This window comes from Corythoichthys intestinalis, chromosome 3 (genome assembly GCF_030265065.1).
Source record: "Corythoichthys intestinalis isolate RoL2023-P3 chromosome 3, ASM3026506v1, whole genome shotgun sequence".
In the NCBI taxonomy this organism is placed as follows: Eukaryota; Metazoa; Chordata; class Actinopteri; order Syngnathiformes; family Syngnathidae; genus Corythoichthys; species Corythoichthys intestinalis.
The window spans coordinates 54563727-54590852 of record NC_080397.1 but is presented as its reverse complement, the minus strand read 5'-3'; the positions used below and the strand labels follow the sequence as shown (position 1 = coordinate 54590852).

Sequence of the window (27126 nt, the reverse complement as noted above, 5' to 3'; positions counted from 1 at the left end):
CGTGTTCATAATCTCATCCATGCAAGCAAAAATTTCAACTCACATTGGGTTGCGACAGGGACTATTTTCGAATGGCACAAGTTTTCTACTTCCGGAGTGATGTATGGAATGGGACTCATAATAAAAAGTATATGACTTATTATATATTTTTATTAAAGTCTAATTGGGAGTCCTTATTTTTAGCCTTTTGTGTCGAATAAAATAGGACGGTAATTTACGTTTTAAAAACAGCTGGCAAAAACGGAAGTGCTTTTTCTACCGGAAGTGCTCCCTTGTGCCAACGCGAGACTAGACGCTAGCAAAGGTTTAGCTTCGAAGCTTATTTACTGCTACAAGAAAGAATATGTTCATATAACCTTTGAAGAAATAGGTAACATGTTTTACGAAGTTTAAGTTGTTGTTATGTACAAATACATAAAAAAAAATTGTGTTAAATGTTTTTTTCACGTTCTAGTTAATTTTTTAATATGGATTTTCCTAATGACGTTTACTATTGCTAAACATTTCAGGTATTTCTTGATATGAGATTGTTGACTTTCATTAATGCTATAATGTAGGTTTGTGGTTATACTTTTAAAACATCCATTAGCGTTGTATTTTTAATCCCGTTTATACTTTTGATGTTCTTTTAGTCATCATTCCCTCCAGCATGTCAATGTCACATTTGTATGGACGGAGGGGGCCAGAGGAGGAAGGCGTAGATATCGAAAAATTTGAGATCACTGATTGGGATTTGGCCAATGAGTTCAACCCAGACCGCCGCAGACACAGGCAGACCAAGGAGCAAATGACTTACGGCATCTGGGCTGAAGGGGACTCTGATGAGGATGAAAGACCCAGCTTTGCAGGCAAACGGTAAGTTGTTGCTTTGTTTACATGTCAAGCCATGTTGTCAACTAGCTATGTGCCGGTATGAGATTCTGATGATATGATAACCTTATGCCAAAATATCATGGTTTCACAGTATCACGGTATTGCAATTACAGCTCTAAAATGTGTTACTTTGAGATATCGGGGTTAAAAAAAAAAAAAAGGGGGGGTAGGTTTTAGGCTTTTTTCTTTTGAGCAGGATTTTTATTTTTCAAAACATATTACCAAATTGGAACACAAGTATAATGTTTAGTTAAAATACATAAATAACTGAAATTTTCTAAATATGATTAAAATAATGCAATGCTTTAGGTGAACCTAAATTACCATCGGAACAAAAATAATTGAATTATTTTCCATAAAAAGCACGTGTGTATGACTCGTATCATGTTCCCATTATTCACACACTCTTTCTCAACACACAGTTGCTAGAGAGAGAAAAAACACGCTTTACCACTGCTACACACACTAAACATTAGAGAGAGGTGTGCGAAATTTCCTATTCTTAGATTATTTGCGATAGAGCTGAAACGAATACTCGAGTAACTTGAGTTTAAAAACTGATCCGAGTAATTTTATTCACCTCGAGTAATCGTTTATTTTGATAGCTCGAAGCATCACGTTTTGCTCGGACTACTTTTAATGCAGAGTGTGAAGAAGGAGCTGAGCCAAAAGGCAAAGCTCTCGATTTACCAGTCGATCTACGTTCCTACCCTCACCTATGGTCACGAGCTTTGGGTCGTGACCGAAAGAACAAGATCCCGGATACAAGCGGCCGAAATGAGTTTCCTCCGAAGGGTGTCCGGGCTCTCCCTTAGAGATAGGGTGAGAAGCTCGGTCATCCGGGAGGGACTCTGCGTCGAGCCGCTACTCCTCCGCGTAGAGAGGAGCCAGCTGAGGTGGCTCGGGCATCTGGTTCGGATGCCTCCCGGACGCCTCCCTGGAGAGGTGTTCCGGGCATGTCCCACCGGCGGGAGGCCCCGGGGACGACCCAGGACACGCTGGAGAGACTGTCTCTCGGCTGGCCTGCGAACGCCTTGGGATCCCGCCGGAGGAGCTGGTTGAAGTGGCTGGGGAGAGGGAAGTCTGGGCTTCCCTGTTAAAGCTGCTGCCCCCGCGACCCGACCCCAGAACAAGCGGAAGATAATGGATGGATGGATGGATACTTTTAATGCAGGACAACGCGCTGATGTCACGTGCGTAGAGGAAGAAGCAAAAAAAAAAAAAAAAAAACTTACATCAGCTGACAGCCGCTACAAACGACGTTGCAAAATACTAGCCCGCACGATGCTACGTTGATAGCAGGTAGCGTCTGATGAGTCTCATAGAGATCTCATGTATGTTGAACTAGATGCGAAATGACAGCCTAGGCCGCGTCTGGGCAGCGTTAGTAAACAGCCGCCATCTTAAAGCAGTAGAGCGCTAATAAAGAGCGCTAAGCGCTAATAAATAAGATTAACGTTACTGTCACTAGCTCACGCAACGTTAGCCCTGTGGAGGGCTAGGTTTCTATTAATTATGACCACTGTCGATGTGTGGCTAACGTGTCTTACATACAGGCTTTAACATAACATAGCGTTGTGGAGAGATGCGGGTGTAAAATAAAAACTCAATAATGCTAACTATCAATTTTAGCTCAGTAGTCATTACTGGATAAAACACCAAGTGGCACTGGTCCCTAATGTGCTCCGATACAGCCTGTATCATACATTTATTTTGAACACTGCAAAAACTCAAAATCCTATCAGGACTTACAGTTTAGACTAAATGGCTTGACACAAATAGAAATTCAATTGAAACACGTGGGAAAAAAATCCAAACTTTTAAGTGATGTGTGTTATCAAGCGTAACTGAATTTTTAGGTATATATATATATATATATATTAGGGCTGTCCCAAACGACAAATTTTCTCCCGATTAGTCAGCCAACAATTTTTACGATTAGTCGACTAATCTTACAATTTTTTTTTTAATTTGTATTTTTTTACTAATTTAGCAATGAAATTGAAGCGTCAATTCACAAAAACATTTTGGAACACTTAAATTCTTGATTAAAGTACAAATAAACGGATAAATAACAATAATAAATCACAAATAAACAATGAGTTAAAATGCTGATAGAATTAACTTGTGCAAAAGAATGGAATGTAAACAGATTCAGAACACTGACTTCACCTTTCCAAAATGATTCAAAACAATTCTTAAAAAAAAAACCTAGCATTAATATTATAGAATACTGTAATACTATATATAATAGTATTGAAGCGGTATGGTTGTTAAGAGTCTTTATTGCTCGAATTGCTGTGTCCAGCTCTGTAACTCTCCTGCACTCTGTGAACTGTCGCGCACTCTCTGGAACTCTCTAATGAGCAGGAACGCGCGCGGCTCTTTATAGTGTCTGTCACGTGACTGTGACGCAGCCGGTAACGCGCTCGGCCAAACGGACACACAAGTACGGTGGGTGAATTATGACAAACAAAGGGTCACCACAGTATCATAATAATTATTCATTGCCAATCAGAATTTTCTATAAAGGGTGTCATTTTAAAGGTATTTTTAGTGTAGAATCTGAAGTATGTGGGATTAACTCCAGAAATCGTTATTTATATGACAAACATTACATGCTTTTATTTTGAAATGTTCACCGGAAGTGCGTTCGCTAAACCGCTAATTTAAGCTTTACACTCCGCAAAAAAAGCACTTTTTGTCATTGCATGTGTTGTCAGTAATAGATTTTTTTGTCATTTTGCAAATGCTATTAACCAGCGATTTTTCATGTTTGAAGTGTCACCTTTTAACTGCAAGTTTTGGAGAAGGCTGCCTGTCTTATAGCCGGCTAAAGTAGGTCGTCTTTTTTCCCCATTCACCTCAATGTAGCAATGCTAACGTATATAGTGTTTAATATAGATGTGTTTTCTTATTTTGTATGTCTGAACTTTAATTCTACAGCGTGTTGATGAGAGAAAAGAACTGGAGTCTCAATAAAACATGTCATTAGTTAGTTAGACGGACTTAGAATCTCCTGTCGTTATCATTCACGGCCGACGTGCAGCTAAGCTTGGCATTGAAGAGACAGGACACAACAGTGTACCCTCCTTTGTTTCTTTAAAAATAAGTCAAAGTTTTGGACTCTGGTGCGCTTTTTTGGCTTTGTGCTGCTTTCCCCGCTTGCATACCAAGCGTCCGACATTCTGAACTTTCCACGCATATATTTTTTTAACCATTCATTAGCCGTCGACGGGATGTTGTGCTCGTCGACGGATTTACGTCATCGATGACGTCGACTATGTCGACTAGTCGGGACAGCTTTAATATATATATATATATATATATATATATATATTTTTTTTTTTTAAATAAGGTCTAAAGGTTTTTTGAGTTAAAGCAGTGATTTAGTCTTTTTTTTTTTATATTCTAGTTACTTCTGAGATGCAATTGTTGGCTGTTTTCAACAGTATACATCGAAAATAAAGACATTGATTGACTGAAAATGGTTCAAGATTAGATGAAATGTCTTGTTTTCTCATGTATATTTATAATTGCTCTTCACCTAAAAATATATTTGTTTTCTCCGATTACTCGATTAATCGATAGAATTTTCAGTCGATTACTCGATTACTAAAATATTCGATAGCTGCAGCCCTAATTCGCGATTTGGCTGTGGAAGATTCGAGAACGATTCACAATCATCCAAATTCTGATTATTTAATTATACCAGTTAAAGGGGAAATAAAACACAGTCAGCGCGGATTTGGGACGCAATGAGGAATGGACCGAGAGTAAATATAATGGTCAACTCATGCCGCTAGATAACAAAACAATCATACCTGACTGCAGTCGACAGCCGCTACAAACAACGCCCAGTTGCTAATTGCTACAAACATACTGTAAGAGCCATATTCCTGATTTGTATTACAATATGTAATTTTACTCCTCGACACTAGAGGCTGTCAATCGCGTCTTTCCACTGACCTGTAATCAGCCCAGGTATGCTTAAAATGACAGCTAATCATGGCACAGGTGTTGGTAGTTGGGAGGGCAAACAGTTTTTGACTGTGTCTTAGTGCAGCGTGCAGGAATGGAATATACTCATTTTTTTGTTCATTTGTGAATACAATTTTTGAGTATTTTGGTTTGTTACTTTTATTTTGACAAAGAGCTTTTGAGTTAAGTTATTAGACGCCACCAGAATAAACTATTGGAACTGAGAAATGGACTCGCTGGTGTTTGCTTCGCGTCTCCAACTGCACTGAGCGCACGTCATTACTACAATCCCCTAACTATCATCCAGTACTTGACTGGGAACAGGGATCAGTCAGTACACATACGGCCACGTAATGCGACAGTAGATATTACATATATATAGAATTAGATGCGAAATGACAGACGACAGTGGCGTTAGAACATGTATAGAGAACTAGATGCGAAATGACAGACTTGCTGGCGTTGGTAAACAGCCGCCATCTTATAGCAGTAGACTTCTCTGGATGGCTCTGTTGTTGCGGATTTAATTCCCTTTTTATCTGAAATACTCCTAAATCGGCAAAATTTTGACTTGAATCTTTCTTTAAATGAGGAAACAGTTTTAAAAGTTTGACATGTCGAAAGTAGACAGAAGGGAAATTTACGGAATAACGGGAGCAATTTTTACAACTTTAACGGTTGATTCACAACATTAAATTAATAGAATGTAGTTTAAAACTGTGGATACAGAATGGGGACTTGTGTATTTTATTTACTGTTTTTAACTGTTAACTTGATCCTGTAATTGTAGTTTGGTTTAGCCTGACATGATTTTTGAACAATTTTGGAACTAATGTACGAAACATTAAAAGTGGGAGGTGGTGCATCAATAATTGATTTATAATAAAATCGTGGCCTCTGAATTGTAATTGTAATTGAATCGTTAGGTGCCCAAAGATTCCCAACTGTGCTTAATATGCTGGGGTTAACTCTCGTAGCTGGTGTGAAACGTTCATGACAGTGTTTACTAACTTTTAATTTTGTATAAATGCAAAATCATATTGGAGGTATTGCCTCCTCGGTAGCCACCCTCCGCAAACATGTTTTACATGTCGGTTCGCCCTCCTCCTCCAAAACGCGGCCATCTGTAACCTTTCTGGAGCAGAAGTATTCCCATACCAGCGATTCCGTTTTCGATGGGGGAAAAAGTTCAGGGGTTTCACCTCCTCCAGCAATCGTGTTGCACAGCTGACTCACTGACACTGAGCAACAACCAGTGGGGGACGGTTGAGCCCTGTAGCTGGAGATGAGGGATTTCTACCTGAATTTTTAGGACATAACAAAAACAGCTAATACCGTAGGGACGGTATGATGGTAAATTTTTGCTGTTTTGAAACAATGACGTTTTCATACCACGGTATACCTTGAAACCGGTAATCGACAGATGTCTATTGTAGGCATGTGCCGGTTACTGGTTTCACGGTTTACCGTGGTGTGAAAACGTTGCGGTTTCAAAACCACTAAAATTTTCCATCAGACCGTAGTACAGTATTGGCTATTTTTAATGTGTCAAAAATGCAGCCGGAAGTGGCTTGGCGCGGCAGCGCTCACCCACTCCCGTTTGTTGCTGTGTGTGAAAGTGACGCTATCGGCTAGACAGCCAGTGAACCTAAAAACAAATACTCCAAACATAAGGCGTACTTTTCTTCAATTTATTGAGCTCTCAAATCGTGGTAAGTGGAATATACAAAATGAATACATTTAAAACGTTGTACAGTTGTATTTTTCCATGTGTGAGTAGCTTCAACAGATTAGCACCATGAAAAAGTTCGCCAAAAACAAAACACACATTTTCCTCTCAAATTCAATATTCAAACTAAAAGCTTACAAAGATGAATGTTAGCTTAGGCTTAGCTGGGAGAGCAACTTCGTCGAGTGTTACAGCCGCAGAGTGAGAAAACAAGCTTGATTCGCTTGAATGAAGGGGAAAAGGGGATAGCATCAAAGATCGCTAATTGAGAAAGATGCTCTTGCCCTAAGCACAAATCCACGTTCGCTGGATCAAGTAGAGGTCTCACTCCCAATGTTTTTTTTGTTTTTGTTTAGATGAAACCTTTCCACAACAATATTTACACTTTAACTTATACATTTTTAACTAACTTATTAACTTATGAATTCTTTGTTTTTTAACACATAGGCATGACATCATGTAGACTAGAGCTAACACAGTGGCTGAAAATGGCGAAACTTCACTTGGAGCTTTTCCACCATAAAAAAAAAGTCATGCAGTAGAATTTTTTAAAAATTCTAGTCAGAAGTGTTTTTACTTTTTTTATAGAAACTATTTTGTTCCTGCTCTAATCTTGAGCAACTTGAGCTGTGGCTGTGGGTATAGTCTTGCCTGGTACGGCCAGACTTTTCTCCCTGTACTTTTCAAACACTGAGAGAAAAGTCTGGGAACCAGCCCATTAACGGCCTCTCGAGCAGGTACAAATCAATCGACAAATCCAGATTCGTTTATTTGCGTGACGTGTTCTTAACGAGCAACGTCACTCTTGCGCGTCGGAAGTAGTCTCCACAACAACACAAATGGTGAACAGGAGAGCCGAGAATATGTTCCAATCCACGGTAAAATCAGTTTTAAATGACCAAAAACACATCGACACGAGTCATTGAGAACAGTCTGTCTCGCGCTAGCCATGTTAAATAAACTCCGCTCTCCTCGTATGTTTACTTCGGTGCGCAAGTCCCTCGTCCTGCCCTCGTCGCTTTACTAACGTCACGTCTGCCTGTCGCTGATTGGTCCACTCCGCTGTCTGTTTGCTGTGGCTTGCTCCGCCCTGGAAATTGTATCCGCTGAATGGTGGCCAGACTCAATCGCTGGAACAGCGGTGAGTCTGGTGTACCAGGCAAGGTATAGTCTATAAGTTATATTTATTTTAATTTTTTTATCGATAATTTATTTTAACAATATATTCATGTTCCAATTTGCAACTATGTTCTGAAAAAAAAATCCGCTTCAATGGGAAAAAATTTTTTTTTTTCAACCCATACATCTCAAAATAACACATTTTGGAGCTATAATTGCAATACCGTGCTACCGTGAAACCGCGGTATTTTTGCCCACGGTTATCGTACCGTCAAAATCTCATACCGGCACATCTCTCGTCTATTGTCAACCCATCCAATAGTTTAAGAATAACATTTTAAACCAAGTGTTTGTTTTTCTAGAGCCAAAGACTACACTGCTCCAGTGAATTTTGTGAGTGCAGGATTAAGAAAAACTGCAGCTGACGAGAAACAGCAAAGGGATGAAGAGGAAGGCTCCGATAATTCCGATGATGATAGTCCTGCGGCACCTCCGCCTCCTCGAGTGCCAACTACAAAAAAGCTTCAGAAAGTAAATTACAATTTAGAGCAGCAGTTTTTATTCAATGCGGCAGAGAGTATTTACCTTATTAATTGTACTGTATTTGTGGTGATAACTTTTCTTTCCAGGGTAATTTCCGTGGAAACCAGTCTCAAAGGTTTGCAGGGGGTATACAGTCGGGACAAGGAATTGGTTCCTGGGAGAAACACACCAAGGGAATCGGACAGAAACTGCTGCAGAAAATGGGCTATCAACCTGGCAGAGGCTTGGGCAAAAATGCACAAGGTCAGCAGAATTAAGTGTACTTACTCGGGATGTCCTGATCACTTATTTTTGCATGTGAATCCAAGTGACCAGATTTTGAGTATTTGCCGATAGCAAGTCCTGATCCGTTACCTTGTAGGGTTAGGGTTAGATATTCATATTGAGATGTTCGTTATGTTCGTCTCCCAAAACACGTTTTTAGCTTGTTATCGTCTTGCCGTCTTCCTGAAGAAAAGTGTTCGTTGGTGAAATATTTTCATTATTGTCATCGTTGACGAAAACAACACTGCGTTAGTGCGGCTGTGGTTTAAAAGAAGCGTTTTTTCGCCCCCAAAATCAGTTGTACAGCACAAAATAAATTTGCAAACAAATTACATTTAAATATTTATCATTGCAATTTACGTATAATATACATCTTCATCCAACAAGCTACATTCACATTGATTTTGACTTTTTCGTTGGCACTGCAAATTGTCTTTGTTCTGTAAAGTTTACTTTGGTAGTGTACTGTATAAACATACAGTGGGGCAAATAAGTATTTAGTCAACCACCAATTGTGCAAGCTCTCCTACTTGAAAAGATTAGAGAGGCCTGTAATTGTCAACATTGGCAAACCTCAGCCATGAGAGACAGAATGTGGGGGAAAAAAACCCAAGAAAATCACATTGTTTGATTTTTAAAGAATTTATTTCCAAATTAGAGTGGCTAATAAGTATTTGGTCACCTACAAACAAGCAAGATTTCTGGCTGTCAAAGAGGTCTAACTAACGAGGGTCCACTCGTTACCTGTATTAATGGCACCTGTTTTAACTCACCATCGTTGTAAAAGACACCTGTCCACAACCTCAGTCAGTCACACTCCAAACTCTACTATGGCCAAGACCAAAGAGCTGTCCAAGGACACCAGAGACAAAATTGAAGACCTGCACCTGGCTGGGAAGACTGAATCTGCAATAGGTAAAACGCTTGATGTAAAGAAATCAACTGTGGGAGAAATTATTAGAAAATGGAAGACATACAAGACCACTGATAATCTCCCTCGATCCGGGGCTCCATGCAAGATCTCACCCCGTGGCGTCAAAATGATAAGAACGGTAAGCAAAAAACCCAGAACTACACGGGGGGACCTAGTGAATGGCCTACAGAGAGCTGGGACCACAGTAACAAAGGCTACTATCAGTAACACAATGCGCCGCCAGGGACTCAAATCCTGCACTGCCAGACGTGTCCCCCTGCTGAAGAAAGTACACGTCCAGACCCGTCTGCGGTTCGCTCGAGAGCATTTGGATCATCCAGAAGAGGACTGGGAGAATGCGTTATGGTCAGATGAAACCAAAATAGAACTTTTTGGTAGAAACACAAGTTCTCGTGTTTGTAGGAGAAAGAATACTGAATTGCATCCGAAGAACACCATACCCACTGTGAAGCATGGGGGTGGAAACATCATGCTTTGGGGCTGTTTTTCTGCAAAGGGACCAGGACGACTGATCTGTGTAAAGGAAAGACTGAATGGGGCCATGTATCGAGAGATTTTGAGTGAAAATCTTCTTCCATCAGCAAGGGCATTGAAGATAAGACGTGGCTGGGTCTTTCAGCATGACAGTGATCCCAAATACACAGCAAGGCCAACAAAGGAGGGACTTCGTAAGAAGCATTTCAAGGTCCTGGAGTGGCCTAGCCAGTCTCCAGATCTCAACCCCATAGAAAATCTGTGGACGGAGTTGAAAGCCTGTGTTGCCCAACGACAGCCCCAAAACATCACTCCTCTAGAGGAGATCTGCATGGAGGAATGGGCCAAAATACCAGCAACAGTGTGTGAAAAGGTTGTGAAGAGTTACAGAAAACGTTTGACCTCTGTTATTGCCAACAAAGGGTACATAGCAAAGTATTGAGATGAACTTTTGGTATTGGCAGAATAGTTATTTTCCACCATGATTTACAAAAACATATTTTAAAAATCAAACAATGTGATTTTCTGGGTTCTTTTTCCACATTCTGTTCCTCATGGTTGAGGTTTACCCATGTTGACAATTACAGGCCTCTCTAATATCTTCAAGTGGGAGAACTTGCACAATTAGTGGTTAACTAAATACTTATTTGCCCCACTGTATATGATAAAACGTAATGCCATTTTATTGTTTCTTTTTGCAATATCCTTCTACCTCTAGCATACTGTGTTGCTTTGTAGCGCCTGAAACTTAAAATAAAAACTAATACATTTTTTTTTTAAAACCTGATCCACTGAACATGACAATATCCGATCAAGGACATCCCTAGTACGTATGTGTAGGTGTTGGGTGTTTACAATATACTGTATTTAACATTTGCCACATAAATGTTATAGGTATTATCAATCCTATCGAGGCGAAGGTTCGTAAAGGAAAGGGTGCTGTGGGTGCTTACGGCAATGAACGAACCCAACAGAGTATTCAAGATTTTCCTGTGGTTGACTCTGATGAAGAGGAGGAAAAGGTAATGTGAACATTTTATAGTCATTCAGGCCTTGACTTTTAATATTAGCAGGTGTTAAAAAAAACTACATTCTAAATCATCTGTCTCTGCAGGAGTTTCAGAAGGAACTTGGTCAGTGGCGTAAAGATCCGTCTGCCACTGGTGTGAGGAAGAAACCAAAGTACTCTTACAAAACTGTAGAGGAATTGAAGGCTAAAGGCAAAATTTCTGGGCGCAGCACTGGAGTATCTGCTGGAGAGCTGGCACAAGTCAAGGTAAAATAACTATCCCTTTTTTAAGACCTGCTCAAGTAGCGAAACAAGGGTTTGAAGCAAATGACCCCCTGGATTTTGGAAATCAACATGCTCTGCAGAAAGAAACGTTTCACCCGAGTTAAGATTAATCTGATACATCTTCTTGCGTGTAGGTCATTGATATGACTGGAAGAGAGCAAAGGGTATATTCCAGTTACAGTCAGATGTCCAACAAGCACAGCATGCCAGAAGATGGTCCACCGAGTACATCCGATCAGAAGGGATCCGGCTTTGCGCTTCCTGAACTTGAACATAATCTTCAACTTTTGATTGATCTTACGGAACAAGACATATTACAGGTACAACTGAACCAATATACCAGGGCTGGGTGATACAATGAAAAATGAAATCTCCGATTTTTTGTCGCTCACCTTTCGCTACTTTTTTAAATTGTATATAGGTACTGTATCTGTACACACAAACCAGATTACAAAAAAGTTAGGTGATATAAATTATGACTAAAGAATGAATGCGTCTAAAGCCCCTTTCACACATACAGTGGGGCAAATAAATATTTAGTCAACCACTAATCGTGCAAGTTCTCCCACTTGAAAATATTAGAGAGGCCTTTAATTGTCAACATGGGTAGACCTCAACCATGAGAGACAGAATGTGGGGGAAAAAACTCAGAAAATCACATTCTTTGATTTTTTTAAAGAATTTATTTGCAAATCATGGAGGAAAAGTGGTCAATACCAAAAGTTCATCTCAATCCTTTGTTATGTACCCTTTGTTGGCAATAACGGAGGCCAAACCTTTTCTGTAACTCTTCACAAGCTTTTCACACACTGTTGCTGGTATTTTTGCTCATTCCTCCATGCATGTCTCCTCTATAGCAGTGATGTTTTGGGGCTGTCGTTGGGCAACACGGACTTTCAACTCCCTCCTCACCCCGTGGCATCGAAATGATAACAAGAATGGTGAGCAAAAATCCCAGAACCACATAGGGGGACCTAGTGAATGACCTACAGAGAGCTGGGACAACAGTAACAAAGGCTACTATTAGTAACACAATTCGCCGCCAGGGACTCAAATCCTGCACTGCCAGACGTGTCCCCCTGCTGAGGAAAGTACACATTCAGGCCATAACACATTCTCCCAGTCCTCTTCTGCATGATCCAAATGCTCTCTAGCAAGCCATAACACATTCTCCCAGTCCTCTTCTGGATGATCCAAATGCTCTCTAGCAAACCGCAGATGGGCCTGAATGTGTACTTTCCTCAGCAGGGGGACACGTCTGGCAGTGCAGGATTTGAGTCCCTTGCGGCGCATTGTATCACTGATAGTAGCCTTTGTTACTGTGGTCCCAGCTCTCTGTAGGTCATTCACTAGGCCCCCCCGTGTGGTTCTGGGATTTTTGCTCACCGTTCTTGTTATCATTTTGACGCCACGGGTTGAGATCTTGCATGGAGCCCCAGATCGAGGGAGATTATCAGTGGTATTGCATGTCTTCCATTTTCTAATAATTGTTCCCACAGTCGATTTCTTTACAACAAGCTTTTTACCTATTGCAGATTCAGATATTACATCAGGTAAACTCCAGGTCTTCCCAGAAAAAAAAAAAAAACATATATATATATATATATATATATAGTTATTTAAATAATCAATTTCGATTTGTCGCACAGACCTACAATTTACACACCAAGCTTAGTGGCCAGTGATGAAAGTAAAACCAAATATATTTGCATGTGGCGGAAAACAGACAAGACTGAAAAAGCGGTTTCTGCTCTTGCACCCCTCTATAAAAGAAACTGCTGTATTGTAAGCCAAAACAACTGTTGTGTTTGATAGAACAATATGTCTATATGCTGCCATAGCAGATTCATGGCGCACTAAGCCTCCAAACTATTTTTAATTTGTCCGTTTTACCCTGAAAACCCTCATTTACAGACGTCGCACAACCGCTTTTGTTTCAACCTAGCCATAAAAAGAAGATAAGTAATTATATTCATTATTCAAAATGTCATTTTTAGCTTAGAATCATTAATTGATGTCTAAATTTTAGTTAAAAAAAAAAAAAAACAACTTGAAAAAATTATTCACTCGCATATTTTAAACTTTTAAATGAATTAAGTCACAATGAAAAATTTGGCATCTGTTAAAAAAGTCACGGATATCTACCTCATAATTATCGCTTAATTGTATTTTTTTTGTTACTGTCGCATTTTTCCCGATATATTTGATGATAAATAATCGATCTAAACCAAAAAAATTGAAAAATAACGTTTAAAAGGATAACTATATGAAAAAGAAAATCTCAACCACTCCTTGTTGTCTGCGATTTCTGCATCGCGACCCTTGTTATATCACCATGTTTCACCCATAAAATAAAATAAAAAAATCCGGCTGTGGCCATTCACAGCTGTGTTTTACACTCGGTGATACATGCTACATGGAGTTTTTGGATCGAAACAAGGTAAGTATGCGAGAATATCTCGTTAAAATCGTGGCGTCTTTAATTCTGCTCTCGCGTGCTCTTGCCTCCAATTAGGGTTTGGCTGTTTAAAAAAAATATATATTTTTTTTAAATGCCTTCCTGTTCAAAATTTTTGTTCCCCCAGAAAATTGAGATTTTAAGCTTTCCAATGATGTATCACACATGCATTTCGGACAGTTTTGAAAGTTGGCCAAATTGAGGGTCTCAGAGCGGAACTTCAAGTCACCTGAGTGTTTTCCGCCATGTATTTTTTTTATTCCAGTGAGCATACTGAAATATTTTATGCATGTCAGTGTTGTATGCCCTCGCATACTGACATGCTTTTTCTGTTCTCCCAACCAACATATTAGTCGGCCCGCCGTCTCCAGCATGAAAAAGATGTCGTTGTGTCGCTGAGCCATGAGTCCCATGCGCTACAGAGCAGACTGGAAGAAGAGCAAGATGCCATTAGTAGAATGGAAGCCGTGCTGGCTTTGGTGGAGCGTTTCCCGTCTGAAGAGATGGCACCAGGCGAGGGACCTACTTTGCAGGTATGTTGATTTTTTTTTTCTTTAAGAAAGCACATGGCACGTGATTCTTTAATTTAAAAAAAAAAAATTGTTTCTTGTATTCTCCATAGGAGTGCGCCCGCATATTTGAGACTTTACAGACAGACTATTATGAGGAATACAAGACGATGGGTTTGGCTGACTTGGCGGTAGCTGTTGTTCATCCATTACTCAAAGAAAAAATTTTCTCCTGGGATCCATTGAAGGCATGTTTCCTCTGCCACTCCTAATAATGTAGATTAAATTCTGTCATCTTGTTCATCCCTTCCAGATGTCTGATTTTTTTTTTTTTTTTTATCCAGGATGCTTCTTATTGCCTTGAAGAAGTGGGTAAGTGGAGAGCAATTCTCGAATCCAGAAACCTTCTCACCGGTGGGCAAGAGTCAAACATGGACCCTTACCACAGGTAAGAACTGGCACATTGAACAGCCTCGTGGATTTTTTCGGAACCAGTTTTGATTCTACAAATTCTTCCAGGCTGCTATGGGAAGTTTGGATCCCAGTGATGCGGTCCTGTGTGTCTCGCTGGCAGCCACGCATGGTCGGGCCAATGGTGGACTGTCTTGAATTGTGGTCTCCTCTTCTTCCACCTTGGATCTCTAGTCACCTCCTCGAGCAGCTTATTTTACCTCGGCTGCAGCGAGAGGCAAGACGTATTTTTGTTTATTGTGTGTAGGCATGTGCCGGTATGAGATTTTGATGGTATGATAACTTTAATTAAAAATACCACGGTATCACGGTATTGCAATTATAGCTCGAAAATGTGTTGTATTGAGATGTATGGGTTAAAAAAAACTTTTCTTTTTTTTTGTTGAAATTTTTTCTATTGAACATGATTTTTTTCCGCACAACATATTTACAAATTGGAACATCGACATGAATATAATGTTAAAATGAATCAGGGGTGGGCAAACTATTCCACAGAGGGCCGCAGTGGGTGCGGGTTTTTGTTACAACCCATTAAGACGACACATTTTCACCAATCAGCTGTTTTAGAAGTGCAATCAGTTGATTGCAGTCAGGTGCTTCTCATTTCTGCTGAAACCTCATTGGTTATACTATCTGTGCTGGGTCAGTTGGAACAAAGACCAGGACCCACTGCGGCCCTCGAGGACCGGTTTGCCCACCCCTGAAATAAATGAATAAAATTGAAATAAATAGAACTTATAACTTAACCCACAGCTACAGTTCAAGTTGTTCAACATGGTAAACTAGAACTCGACCTCAACGTTATATGATCAAATTGATTTTATGTAAAACAAGCGGCTTGGATAATGAATGAATGAACATACCACTACTACTTTTATTAATTAGTTGAATATTAATGGAGAGCGAGAGTAAGAGACGTGTGTATGACTCGTATCATTATTTACACATTATCCACACACACACACCCTCTTTCAACACAGAAAGAAACAAATGCCACTGGCTGTCTTATGAAAATGTTTTATTGAACAGGTGTTTACAGTGGCAGAAGACTTTACAAAAGTAGGCTAATCGTAGAGAGGAAACTAGTTAGCTGTTTTGGCATGCTATATAGCCACATCTACCTTGTTAATAAGCTTACGTTATAGTATTTGTTTTACCTTCGCTTAGGGCTGTGCGATATGGCCTCAAGTACGTATCACGGTAAATTGAGCAGATTTACCTCGATAACGATAAATGACGATAAATTCGGCCAAGCGGACCGTTATATAATTTGAAAATCTTAATCAATGCATGAAATACAAATTAACTGTTTCTCTTTGATTTATTTACCAGCTTTCAATTTAACAGTTGTACATGCCGTCTAAACATTAAGTATATAAAAAAAATCTTGTAAACTATAAGAACTCAAGTACTGTATTTATAACAGCCTGTATGACTCCAACAATTTATATTATAAAAATCAATATGACGACGGTGCAAACATATCACAAATTACAGCTTGAACAGTACACTTCAAACAACTTATTGTTAATGGCAGCTGTGACATAATTACTCAACACAAGTGTTCAAGGTTTCAGGTTTTTTTTTTCTTACCAGAGCTTCTTTTTTTTTTTTAATACGTGCAAACACACACATGCAACTCCCACGCAGACACACACACATTAAAGCTATATCGCTCTTGTGCCATGAAACATTTAAGATTTTATGATGGCAGTAATGAGACAGAATAACAGGATGACAGAATAAATCAAGCACATAAAGAAAAATAGCTGTGGCCATTAAACGGTCACTGTTCGATTATAATTTCTGCTGAATGCTTTACCATCACAAAAGATATCAAAGAAATCACACACACACAGAGACAAAATAACACGACATACTAATTGCTAATAAACAGACAGCGGAGTGGACCAATCAGCGACCGGCAGACTTGACGTTGTTAAAGCAACAAGTAATTAGTGTGAGCGGAGAATGGAGAAGTTTATTCAACATGGCTAGCGCGAGCCATGTTGACTGTTGTCAATAACTTGTTTCGATGTGTTTTTGGTCATTTAAAACTGGTTTTACCGCGGATTGGAACATATTCTCGGCTCTCCCGTTCGCCATCTGTGTTGTTGTAGAGACAACTTCCGGTGCGCAAGAGTGACGTTACTCGTTAAGAACACGTCATGCAAATAAACGAATCTGATTGGACAATTGATTTTGTACCTTGCTCGAGAGGCCGTTAATGGGCTGGATCCCAGACTATTTCTGACAGTGTTTGAAAAATACAGGGAGAATAGTCTGGCTGTGCCAGGCAAGGAAAGCGGGTGAAAGCCCGTCTGAAGTCCGCCAAGAGTCTATTTTATGTCGGGTGAAAGTTTGGCGAAGCTCCCTTAAGCCCGACTCCATCACGTTTGCTTGTAGCGTTAGCCGCTAGCATTAGCCTACCGGGCTTCTGTTTGTTTTGTGTTCCTGATAATCACGTGATTTCATACGTAAGATCACTGACTGCTTTCTTAAAGGGAAATAAACATAGCCGGACAACACAGTCAATGCGAGATGAAAAGACTATATTTTCTTAATTTATTAAATTACCGAATTTACCGACATGGTCAAAATTACGTCGGTCATCGTGAAGAATTTCGGTAACGGTAAATTTTCGGTGTGCCACCCGGCTCTACCTTCGCTAGACACGACACTATGGAGTGAACTCTCGTAGCTGGCGGGAAACGTTCACGACAGCGTACTTACCTTTTGTGTAAAGTGACGAATGATGGTCATGTAAATGTGAAATCATGTTGGAGGTCCTGCTGTCCTTCCCCCTTTAAGCTGCGGCCGTCTGTTTCTTTTTGTTAGCTGAAGTACTCCCATACGACCGACTTTGTCTTTTTTGAGGGGGGAAAAGCTCATTTGAAGTGTCACCGACAGACACAGGACAGAGCAACAACCAGAGGGGGAGGGGTGAGCGCTGCCGCTCCAAGCCACGGATTTCTCACTGCATATTTGGAACATAAAAAATAACTAATACCGTACTACGGTATGACGGATAATTTTAGCGGTTTTTAATCCGTGACGTTTTCATACCACGGTAAACCTTGAAACCGGTAACCGGCACATGCCTAATTGTGTAGAATGTTAGTCATTTTAAATTGCTTCTACCATAAGTGTGTATACAGCTACGAAAACCTGTTTTGTGAACACCAGGTAGATACTTGGAACCCCTTAACAGACACTGTGCCCATTCACTCATGGATCCACCCTTGGCTACCTTTGCTCCAAACACGTCTTGAGCCGCTATACGCACCCATCAGGAGCAAATTGGCTAACGCTTTGCAACGGTGGCACCCCAGTGATGCTTCAGCACGCCTCATCTTACAACCGTGGAAAGATGTTTTTAGCCCTGGTGCATGGGAGGCATTTATGGTGAAAAACATCATCCCTAAACTGGGTATTTCTTTTGCCTTTTTAATCCCGTCTTTGTTTGTGTAATTGAAATTTGATTGTATTCATCAACATCCGTCTTCCACAGCTCTGTGTCTGGAAGAGCTGGTTATCAATCCTCACCAGCAGCAGATGGAGCCCTTTCACTGGGTGATAGACTGGGAGGGCATGCTGTCCTCATCTAGTCTAGTTTCACTGCTGGACAAAAACTTCTTTCCGAAATGGCTGCAAGTAAGTAAACTTTACAATGAAATTAAAACTAACAGATCAATATAAATTATATGCATCGTCATGCAATATATTAAGGCTGCAACTAACGATCATTTTTATTGATTAATCAGCCAATTAATTGAACGATTAATCTGATAATGTTACTTTTTTCCATTATGTTCACAGTTAACTTGAGGCATGTTGTAAGGAGAGATCGAGCGGGATGCCGATCGATCAGGTCCGATCACGTCATTTTCAAAGTATCGGAATCGGCAAAAAAATATCGGCCATGCCTTTTTTAAATATATATATATATTAAGGGTGTAACGGTACATGTATTTGTATTGAACCGTTTCGGTTCGGGGTCCTCGGTTCGGTACGTTGACGTACCGAACGAGTTTCTGACAGAATGTAAAGTGCTGTCAAATTTAGCGCGTTAACGGGCGGTAATTAATTTTTTTGAATTAATCACGTTAAAATATTTGACACATTTAACGCAAGCGCGGAATGCCCGCTCATGCTTCCCATTATCCCACTGTTACATCCCACGGACGGCTGCTAAGGGCGAAACATTAAACGAGCCACGCACACAAGTTGCAAGCGGACACACATTTATTCACACAAGTCGAACTCGCAATGAACAAAATATACAAAATGCGGAAGAAGCTGGCTTCAGCGTAAGCCCAGGCCAAAACAACAAACAAAATGAAACTACACTTGAACCCCACCCGCTAAGTAAACCCTGATCGTAAAAAAGAAAAATAATACAGCCACTACCATGGCTTCTACACTAAACAAAACGGGTTGAACGAAAACGGCAGTTTACCTCTACTGCTGCGGTGCTCTTATTTACAGTGGTGAACAAAAACGATCCAATAACGAATGGACACAAAATACCTCACCGAAAAAGCAGGAGTGTAACAAAATAGCGATCAAATGCACAGGTGAATGAATGGCGATCAAAGAGCTGGCGAGGAGGTACGCGGCAAAGTTGCGAACTCTCAGAGTGTTGACTGTAAAATGACGAGCGGTCAGATGACTTTTGTTAACGCTGCCTTTATTTGGTTAACAAGACTCAGGCACAGTACAACACACACGCGGGTATGCAAGCTTAAAACAACGGCCTAATAGTACTACCGTGTTTCGGATTAGCTGCCGTAAAGCAAGTGTCGTTATTGTCGCAAATGTAAACAAAGCGCTGCATAATGGATGCATGTCAGACAGCGGTGGCCCGTCAGCGGCGGTGAGCGGACGCGGCGATCAGATGACTGACAGTCTCAAAAAAGATAACAATTAAACGGCCAGGGCCGTCGCACCACTCAGAAGTGCAGTGAGCAGTGTGGGTAACGGTTAAATGTTAACATGGAAGATGGTTGGCCCTCTGGGTGGGGAATTCAATTTAAAAAAGAACATAGATGGAACAACTCTTCACTTCAGTGTTGCAACTGTTCAATTTTGCACATCAGATATTTTAAAGAAAAAGTCTTAGCCAAAATTATTTTTTGTTTTTCAAAATATCTACATTTCAGAATATTGTATTTTCTATTTTTGAGCAGATTTCTAGCTTTGTGTAGGCTCAAGTGTGTAATAAACAACTAGCACATTTATATTTTGCATGTTGTTTTCTTACTGTACCGAAAATGAACCGAACCGTGACCTCAAAACCGAGGTACGTACCGAACCGAGATTTTTGTGTACCGTTACACCCCTAATATATATATTTATATATATATATATATTTTAATTGTTTTCTAATTTAACGTTAGACATAATTTTACATCCAGAGTCTTTAGTTTATGCTTAAGGTAGGGTTATCAAAAATATCCCAATAACGCCGGCAATTAATTTATTAAAAAATGTGTCACATTAAAATATTTAATGCAATTAATGTATGCACTGCACGACCCTCTCACTCATTGCCGCGCGCAATCTGAAATGACGCCGTTTTACCTATATAGAGAGATAAAAGGCAGCGCAAAATGAGTAGAGTGAGTTTGGCAGCCTTTGGAGCCTTGTTTTAATTGGCTAAAGCCTTGTAATTCCTCTCCCTATGATTAGAAATATCATGGGAAGCAATGTTGCAATTGAGCTTTGTCTTAACACCTTATGTTATTTCCCAACGCAGAGAAGATATATCAATTGGTAGCACTACGCACAGTCGTGGTTCCACTTCCCATCATGCATTTGGGCATGGGTACAGTATCATTTACTGAAAGCTCAACAAATACACTAGATGGCAATATTTAGTCACAATATACAAAGTCACAAGTCTTTCTATCCGTGGATCCCTCTCACAGAAAGAATGTTAATAATGTAAATGCCATCTTGAGGATTTGTCATAATAAACAAATACAGTACTTATGTACTGTGTGTTGAATGTATATATTCGTCCGAGTTTTGTTCATTTTCTTTTTAATGCAAAATGTATATGATCGGGAAAAATTATCGGGAATGATTGGAATTGAATCGGGAGCAAAAAAAAGCAATCGGATCGGGAAATAGCGGGATCGGCAGATACTCAAACTAAAACGATCGGGATCGGATCGGGAGCAAAAAAAACATGATCGGAACAACTCTAATGTAAGTAACAATGAAGACAATATCTAAATTTAAAATACCTGCAACATGAATCAATTATCAGAGAATCCCAAAATTTGAAAAATAAGGTCCTAATGCAACCTTTTTTTTAATTTGTAAAAAGAAAAGTCAAAATGAATATGTGTAATAAGCGCTGTAATATCTATACCCTTGCTAAATCCTGTTTTTTTTCTCATGGAACCGACAGATGCATGTGTTGACTTGCATCCATCATTTTTTCTTTCAAAAAGAAATGTCAAAATTCTGAATTACCTTATTGGCCCGAATATAAGACAGTGTTTTTTGTATTGAAATAAGACTGAAAAAGTGGGGGTCGTCTTATATTCGCGGTCTAGACATTATACCCATTCACGACGCTAGATGGCGGCAGATATCATTTAAGCGATGTTCTGTCATGACAGATCTCAGCTACTAAGTTTAACCAGTTTGCATTATTTTATTTCAATGTTTTTCCTTATTCAGATTTGTTTCAAGACTACAGTTACAGTTAGACTTCACTTTGATGGTTAATGCAGTTATTGCAATTTTGTTGTTTTATCACAATAGATTGGTTTATTTACATTTCAAAAACCAGAAGCCATTCATTTACGAATGTGATTGCACTTTAGTTTACATATTTAAATGTTCAGATATTAAAATTTGAATGAGGCAAAATAACATGCTTTTTCTCTCAAATATATTGGTGTAATGAAGAATCCTGTGACTTATAGACCTGTGTGGCTTATTTGTTGATTTTAATGGGTTCGTAGGTAACACTTTATTTGACAGCGACGTCATAAGACTGCAATAAGACCGTCACAATTATGACATGACACTATCATGGGCATTAATGAATGCATATGACATATGTTATTAAGTGTCATCTGGAAAATTATGTCACTAACTTCATTTATGTCCGGCTCAGATCTTTTACATCCATTCAAAAGTGAGATAATTTGCCAGATGACACAAAATGATACCTGTCATAAGCATTTATTAATACTTATGGCAGTGTTATGTCATAATTATGATGGTCTTATGATAGTCTTATGCCACACCACTGTCAAATAAAGTGTTACTAAATACCATAACTAGCAATTAATGAAAAACAACTGGAACAGTCACTGAAGAAATAATTAGCACAGAACATGAGTTTTGATTGTTATTTATATCTGTAGCACTACAATGCATGTTAGGAGGCATGTTGGATGATAACAGTGTTGACAGCAGGTGGCAGCAGAGGTTGAATGTCTCCCTCAAGGGAGAAATGATGGCCAGGTTAAGCTTCTTGGTCCAATTGGTTCAAAGCTTCATGGAGGTTCATTTGGTCTTATGAAAGTCATATGATGCCGCTGTCAAATAGAGTGTTACCGGTTAATCTTTTGGTGTAAATATCTCATAATATAGTGAGGACAGCTGCGAATTATGGTCCAGTGCTGCTTATAAATCAACAAATGCCGTTTTTGTGTCAAATTTGGTGGGCGGCGGCTTATAGTCAGAAAATTACGGTAGCTCTTAAAAGATAAGTTCGTATGAGTTATAATATTTTGATATTCAAACCACTATTAATGGTTTTGTTTTTATAAAATTTGAAAAATTAGTTTAACTAGTAGGTCGAGCGTGTAGACCGCAGGACTATTCTTTTACGTGACGTTGTAGTCATGATTTTCCTTATAAAGCTATCATAATTGCAGCTGGCTTGACTACAGAATTAGAAAATGCGGCTCAGTTCAAACAGCAAGCAAACAATTATAACATCGGGATTGCGTAAAAGGGTTTATTGAACACACATAAAAACAGGCGATCGTAAAAAGGGAGACATGAAAAGGGTCCGTGACAGTAGTTCGTGATCAATCAAAACCCAAGAGAAAACAGCCGTGCTGCCTCTCACACAGCGGTGAGAGGTAGACAAACGTAAAAATCAAGGCTATGATGCAACTAGTAACAAAAGGATGTACAAACTGTCAAATAGCAGCAAGTCAATATCTCGGCAAGCCGCCTAGGATTGGTTTAAAGACACTGCTGATGAGCTGGAATTGGATGCAGGCAGAATGTCACAAAATCATGTTAGTTGTCATACTAGCTTCGTTTCCCAGCTAGCACAGCTATTATCCCAGTCCACCCCAACCGCAGCATCACCCCCAGCGTGCATTGCGCGTGTAAAACATGGCGCCCTCCGTAGGTCGAAACATGTACTAAATATTATAGATTTTTCAATCACTGGAAATTACATATGTGTTTACAAAAACATATTTTAGCAAAAGAGAACAATTGTGGCTTATTAGAGCCTACAAGTCCGAGATCCCCTTTAATCCATTATATGAATGGGTTTAATGTGTGTGGTTTATTTATAAAAAGAAATATACTATCAACTTTACTATCTAACAATAACTCAAGCGCTATGATGCTTCTGCATAACACAATACAAACGGACGCTTAGGACACTGATTAGCACAACCGTTAATTAGCTTGGCCCTGCGTGATAAGTAGCTAATTCTCGACATTTCAAAATATGGATTCAGCAATCCAACCTGAGTGTAGCAGTGAACTCTCTCTCTCTTGCTCTAACTGCTGGCACATGCGTGCACAGCCTCACATTACACACAAACAAGGACCCAAATGGGACTGCTCATAGCTGCCGGCAAAAATCGTTTATCAAATTCGTTCAAATACTTGCAGCCTTATTAAGAAGCTAATTTAGATAGTAACATGTCTGAAAATTGGCAAAAATGTGACTTGTTTTCCAAAGTTAAAGCAGATTTTTTTCATGCGCTACTTTGACTTAAAATGAAGAAATCTGATCATATTTACAATTGAGAAGTTATATATGTTGTAATTTCAAGAATTTAGACAAGTTTAAGGCGAAGAAGGTCGATTAGTTGTTGATTAATCGTTTCACCTCTACATTATACACTCAATGGCCACTTTATTAGGTACACCTGTCCAACTGCTCGTTAACACTTAATTTCTAATCACATGGCGGCAACTCGGTGCATTTAGGAATGTAGACATGGTTTAAGACAATCTCCTGCAGTTCAAACCGGGCATCAGTATGGGGAAGAAAGGTGATTTGAGTGGCTTTGAACGTGGCATGGTTGTTGGTGCCAGAAGGGCTGGTCTGAGTTTCTGATTTCAGAAACTGCTGGTCTACTGGGATTTTCACGCACAACCATCTCTAGGGTTTACAGAGAATGGTCCAAAAAAGAAAAAATATCCAGTGAGCGGCTGTTCTGTGGGCGGAAATGCCTTGTTGATGCCAGAGGTCAGAGGAGAATGGCCAGACTGGTTCGAGCTGATAGAAAGGCAACAGTGACTCAAATAACCACCCGTTACACCCAAGGTAGGCAGAAGAGCATCTCTGAACGCACAGTACGTCGAACTTTGAGGCAGATGGGCTATATCAGCAGAAGACCACGCCGGGTGCCACTTCTTTCAGCTAAGAACAGGAAAGTGAGGCTACAATTTGCACAAGCTCATCGAAATTGGACAATAGAAGATTGGAAAAACGTTGCCTGGTCTGATGAGTCTCGATTTCTGCTGTGACATTCGGATGGTAGGGTCAGAATTTGGCGTCAACAACGTGAAAGCAGGGATCCATTCTGCCTTGTATCAACGGTTCAGGCTGGTGGTGGTGGTGTAATGGTGTGGGGAATATTTTTTGGGCACTCTTTGGGCCCCTTGGTACCAATTGAGCATCGTTGGAACACCATATTTGGTACAAATCTGTACCAACTGTGTGATGCCACCATGTCAATATGGACCAAACTCTCTGAGGAATGCTCGCAGCATCTTGTTGAATCTATGCCACGTAGAATTGAGGCTGTTCTGAAGTCAAAAGGGGGTCCAACCCGTTACTAGCATGGTGTACCTAATTAAGTGGCCAGTGAGTGTATATATATATATTCATAACCAAATTGTGTTTATTCTCCATAGGTCCTCTGTTCATGGTTGAGCAACAGTCCTAATTACGAGGAAATCACCAAATGGTACCTCGGTTGGAAGACCATGTTCAGTGATGTCTTGTTGTCGCAGACACTCATAAAAGACAAGTTCAACGAAGCGCTGGACATCATGAACCGTGCAGTATCTTCAGGAATAGGTGAGTTTCAGGAAATGCGTACTGATATGAGCATATGTCAGCATTTATTTCATTAGGTATTTGTATGAGACGTGAAGCGTTGTACTAAAACATGTCCTGTATGTGTACACACAGGTGGATATATGCAACCCGGGGCAAGAGAGAACATTGCGTATCTCACTCAGACAGAAAGAAGAAAGGACTTTCACTATGAGGCCATGCAAGAGCGCAGGGATGCTGAGAGTGTCGCTCACAGGGCTGCCACTACCAGCGTACCTACGAACTTTAAAGATCTCATCCAGACTAAGGCAGAGGAGAACAACATTGTGTTTATGCCCATAGTAGCTAAACGCCATGAGGGTAAACAGCTGTACACATTTGGGCGTATTGTCATCTACATAGACAGGGGTGTTGTATTCGTGCAAGGAGAAAAGACGTGGGTTCCCACATCTCTGCAGAGTCTAATAGATATGGCTAAGTGATTGTGAATACTGGACAGTACCGTAAATGTTTTCTCTGATGTGTAATTTCATATAAGTGCATAATAGTGTTTTTACACTTCAAAATAGCAATGTAGAAATGCAAATAAATGTTTTTTTTTGCATAAATTTAGCCGACTTGCCATTATTTTAGTACTCAACTCAAATATGGGCATTCGCCAACGCAAGTCAGTTACGAGTCTTACGACAATGATCGATCTGCACTCAGGTTACGACCCTGATGACAAACCTGTGGATGAGCTTCCCTGAGATGGTATCTGACAGTTTGTGCTGAAATTCACGTAAGAGAGCACATTTCTTCAGGATGCTGCAGTGGTCACATTTGGACACATTGAAAAATGACGAAATTTGGAGTAGTTGAGCAATGCAAGAAAATTTGCTAGATTATGATGAGAATAAAATTCGATCCTGGGATAGAATTTGGCCATGTCTTCACTTAGCAGGGTATTTGGAAAAAAATAACATTCTACGGTTTGGCCTATCAGCCACATATTTAAACGAGCGTTCTTAAAGTAACACTAGGTAACTTTTCAACCTTTATAAAATATTTTCATAACATTTGTGATATGTTGACTGACAACTAGTTGAATGACACCTCTTTTATATCTTGAGGGGATCTGTATCGCTTTCACTGGCATTAATTAACTTTGAGGGGGTGGCCACACTAACCCACACAGTTGCTAGCTGTCATATGCTATTGTTTAGCCACAACTGCATTCATTACCTTATTACTATTCATCCTTCACACAGCCGCAGGAAACGGAAATGATGTTTAATCCATCTGCATGTGACTGGGATATTGATTTTTCATTGACTGATTGATGATTTTACAACACTGTTCGGGTGTGCGCTGGTCCTCATGGGAAATGCAGTCTTCCTTAAGGCAAAACACTACCTCTTTTGTCCACTGGCGTCGCTAAAATCGACGAAAACTGAAAAGTTACCAAGTGTTGCTGTAGCTTCCAAAATGACATCGCAGGGCACGGTTTCTCAAACGGCGGGCACTTAATGGCGTTTTCCAATGTCGTGAAAACTAAAAGATGTACAAATGAAGCTTAAACACTTAAACAAAAACGTGACGAGCTAAACAGAAAATGAAGCTAACCTCGTGGCCGCCTGCCACTTTGGAGGTCCTGAGCGAGTGAACGCGAACTCGTGTGCATACAAAGCTTTACAAAACAATAGTAAAATTAATAACTTACAAACAGTGTTGGGAGTAACGCCGTTATAAATAACGCCGTTATGTAACGGCGTTATTTTTTCAGTAACGGGGTAATCTAACTAATTACTTTTTCCACCGTTACCGTTACTGACGGTCAAAAGCGGTGCGTTACTTACTCTGAATAAATTGATGAAACTACCAGCCGTGTCGAGTCGACTCTCTGCTCTGTTGATTTGTCATCCAAGACTTGGGGTGCGTTCAGGTTCGAGAATAGCGCACATACTTCTGACTTCAAGCTGTTTGTCCCTGCTCAATTAGACAATGCTTTCCAAAGTTTGGTAACGTTTCTGTGTTTGCTACACCTGATGCTAGCTTCGTTCCCATCTCCCACTGTCAGCCAGCAATAATTCTGCTTCCATCTTGAGGACGGCAGACCCTTTGAAGGCGATGTGAATTGTCGGGAAACGAGCCTACCTTAATGCAACCCCTCGAGAGATGCGATGGAAGTGATTGTGATTGGCTGAGGG

The 27126-nt window shown here is 40.0% G+C and overlaps 1 protein-coding gene across 1 annotated transcript; it reads left to right on the top strand.

The window, feature by feature from the left end:
- The first annotated feature begins 270 nt into the window (after window positions 1–270).
- tfip11 (tuftelin interacting protein 11) lies at window positions 271–25542 on the top strand. The gene is made up of 15 exons (XM_057832884.1): window positions 271–370; window positions 633–855; window positions 8065–8233; window positions 8332–8488; window positions 10812–10939; window positions 11032–11193; window positions 11346–11531; window positions 14023–14202; window positions 14292–14426; window positions 14523–14626; window positions 14698–14866; window positions 17836–18079; window positions 18161–18303; window positions 24793–24958; window positions 25073–25542. Exons 2-15 carry the CDS (start codon window positions 650–652, stop codon window positions 25417–25419), a joined length of 2496 nt encoding a protein of 831 aa, XP_057688867.1. The 5' UTR covers window positions 271–370; window positions 633–649; the 3' UTR covers window positions 25420–25542.
- The last annotated feature ends 1584 nt before the right edge of the window (window positions 25543–27126 follow it).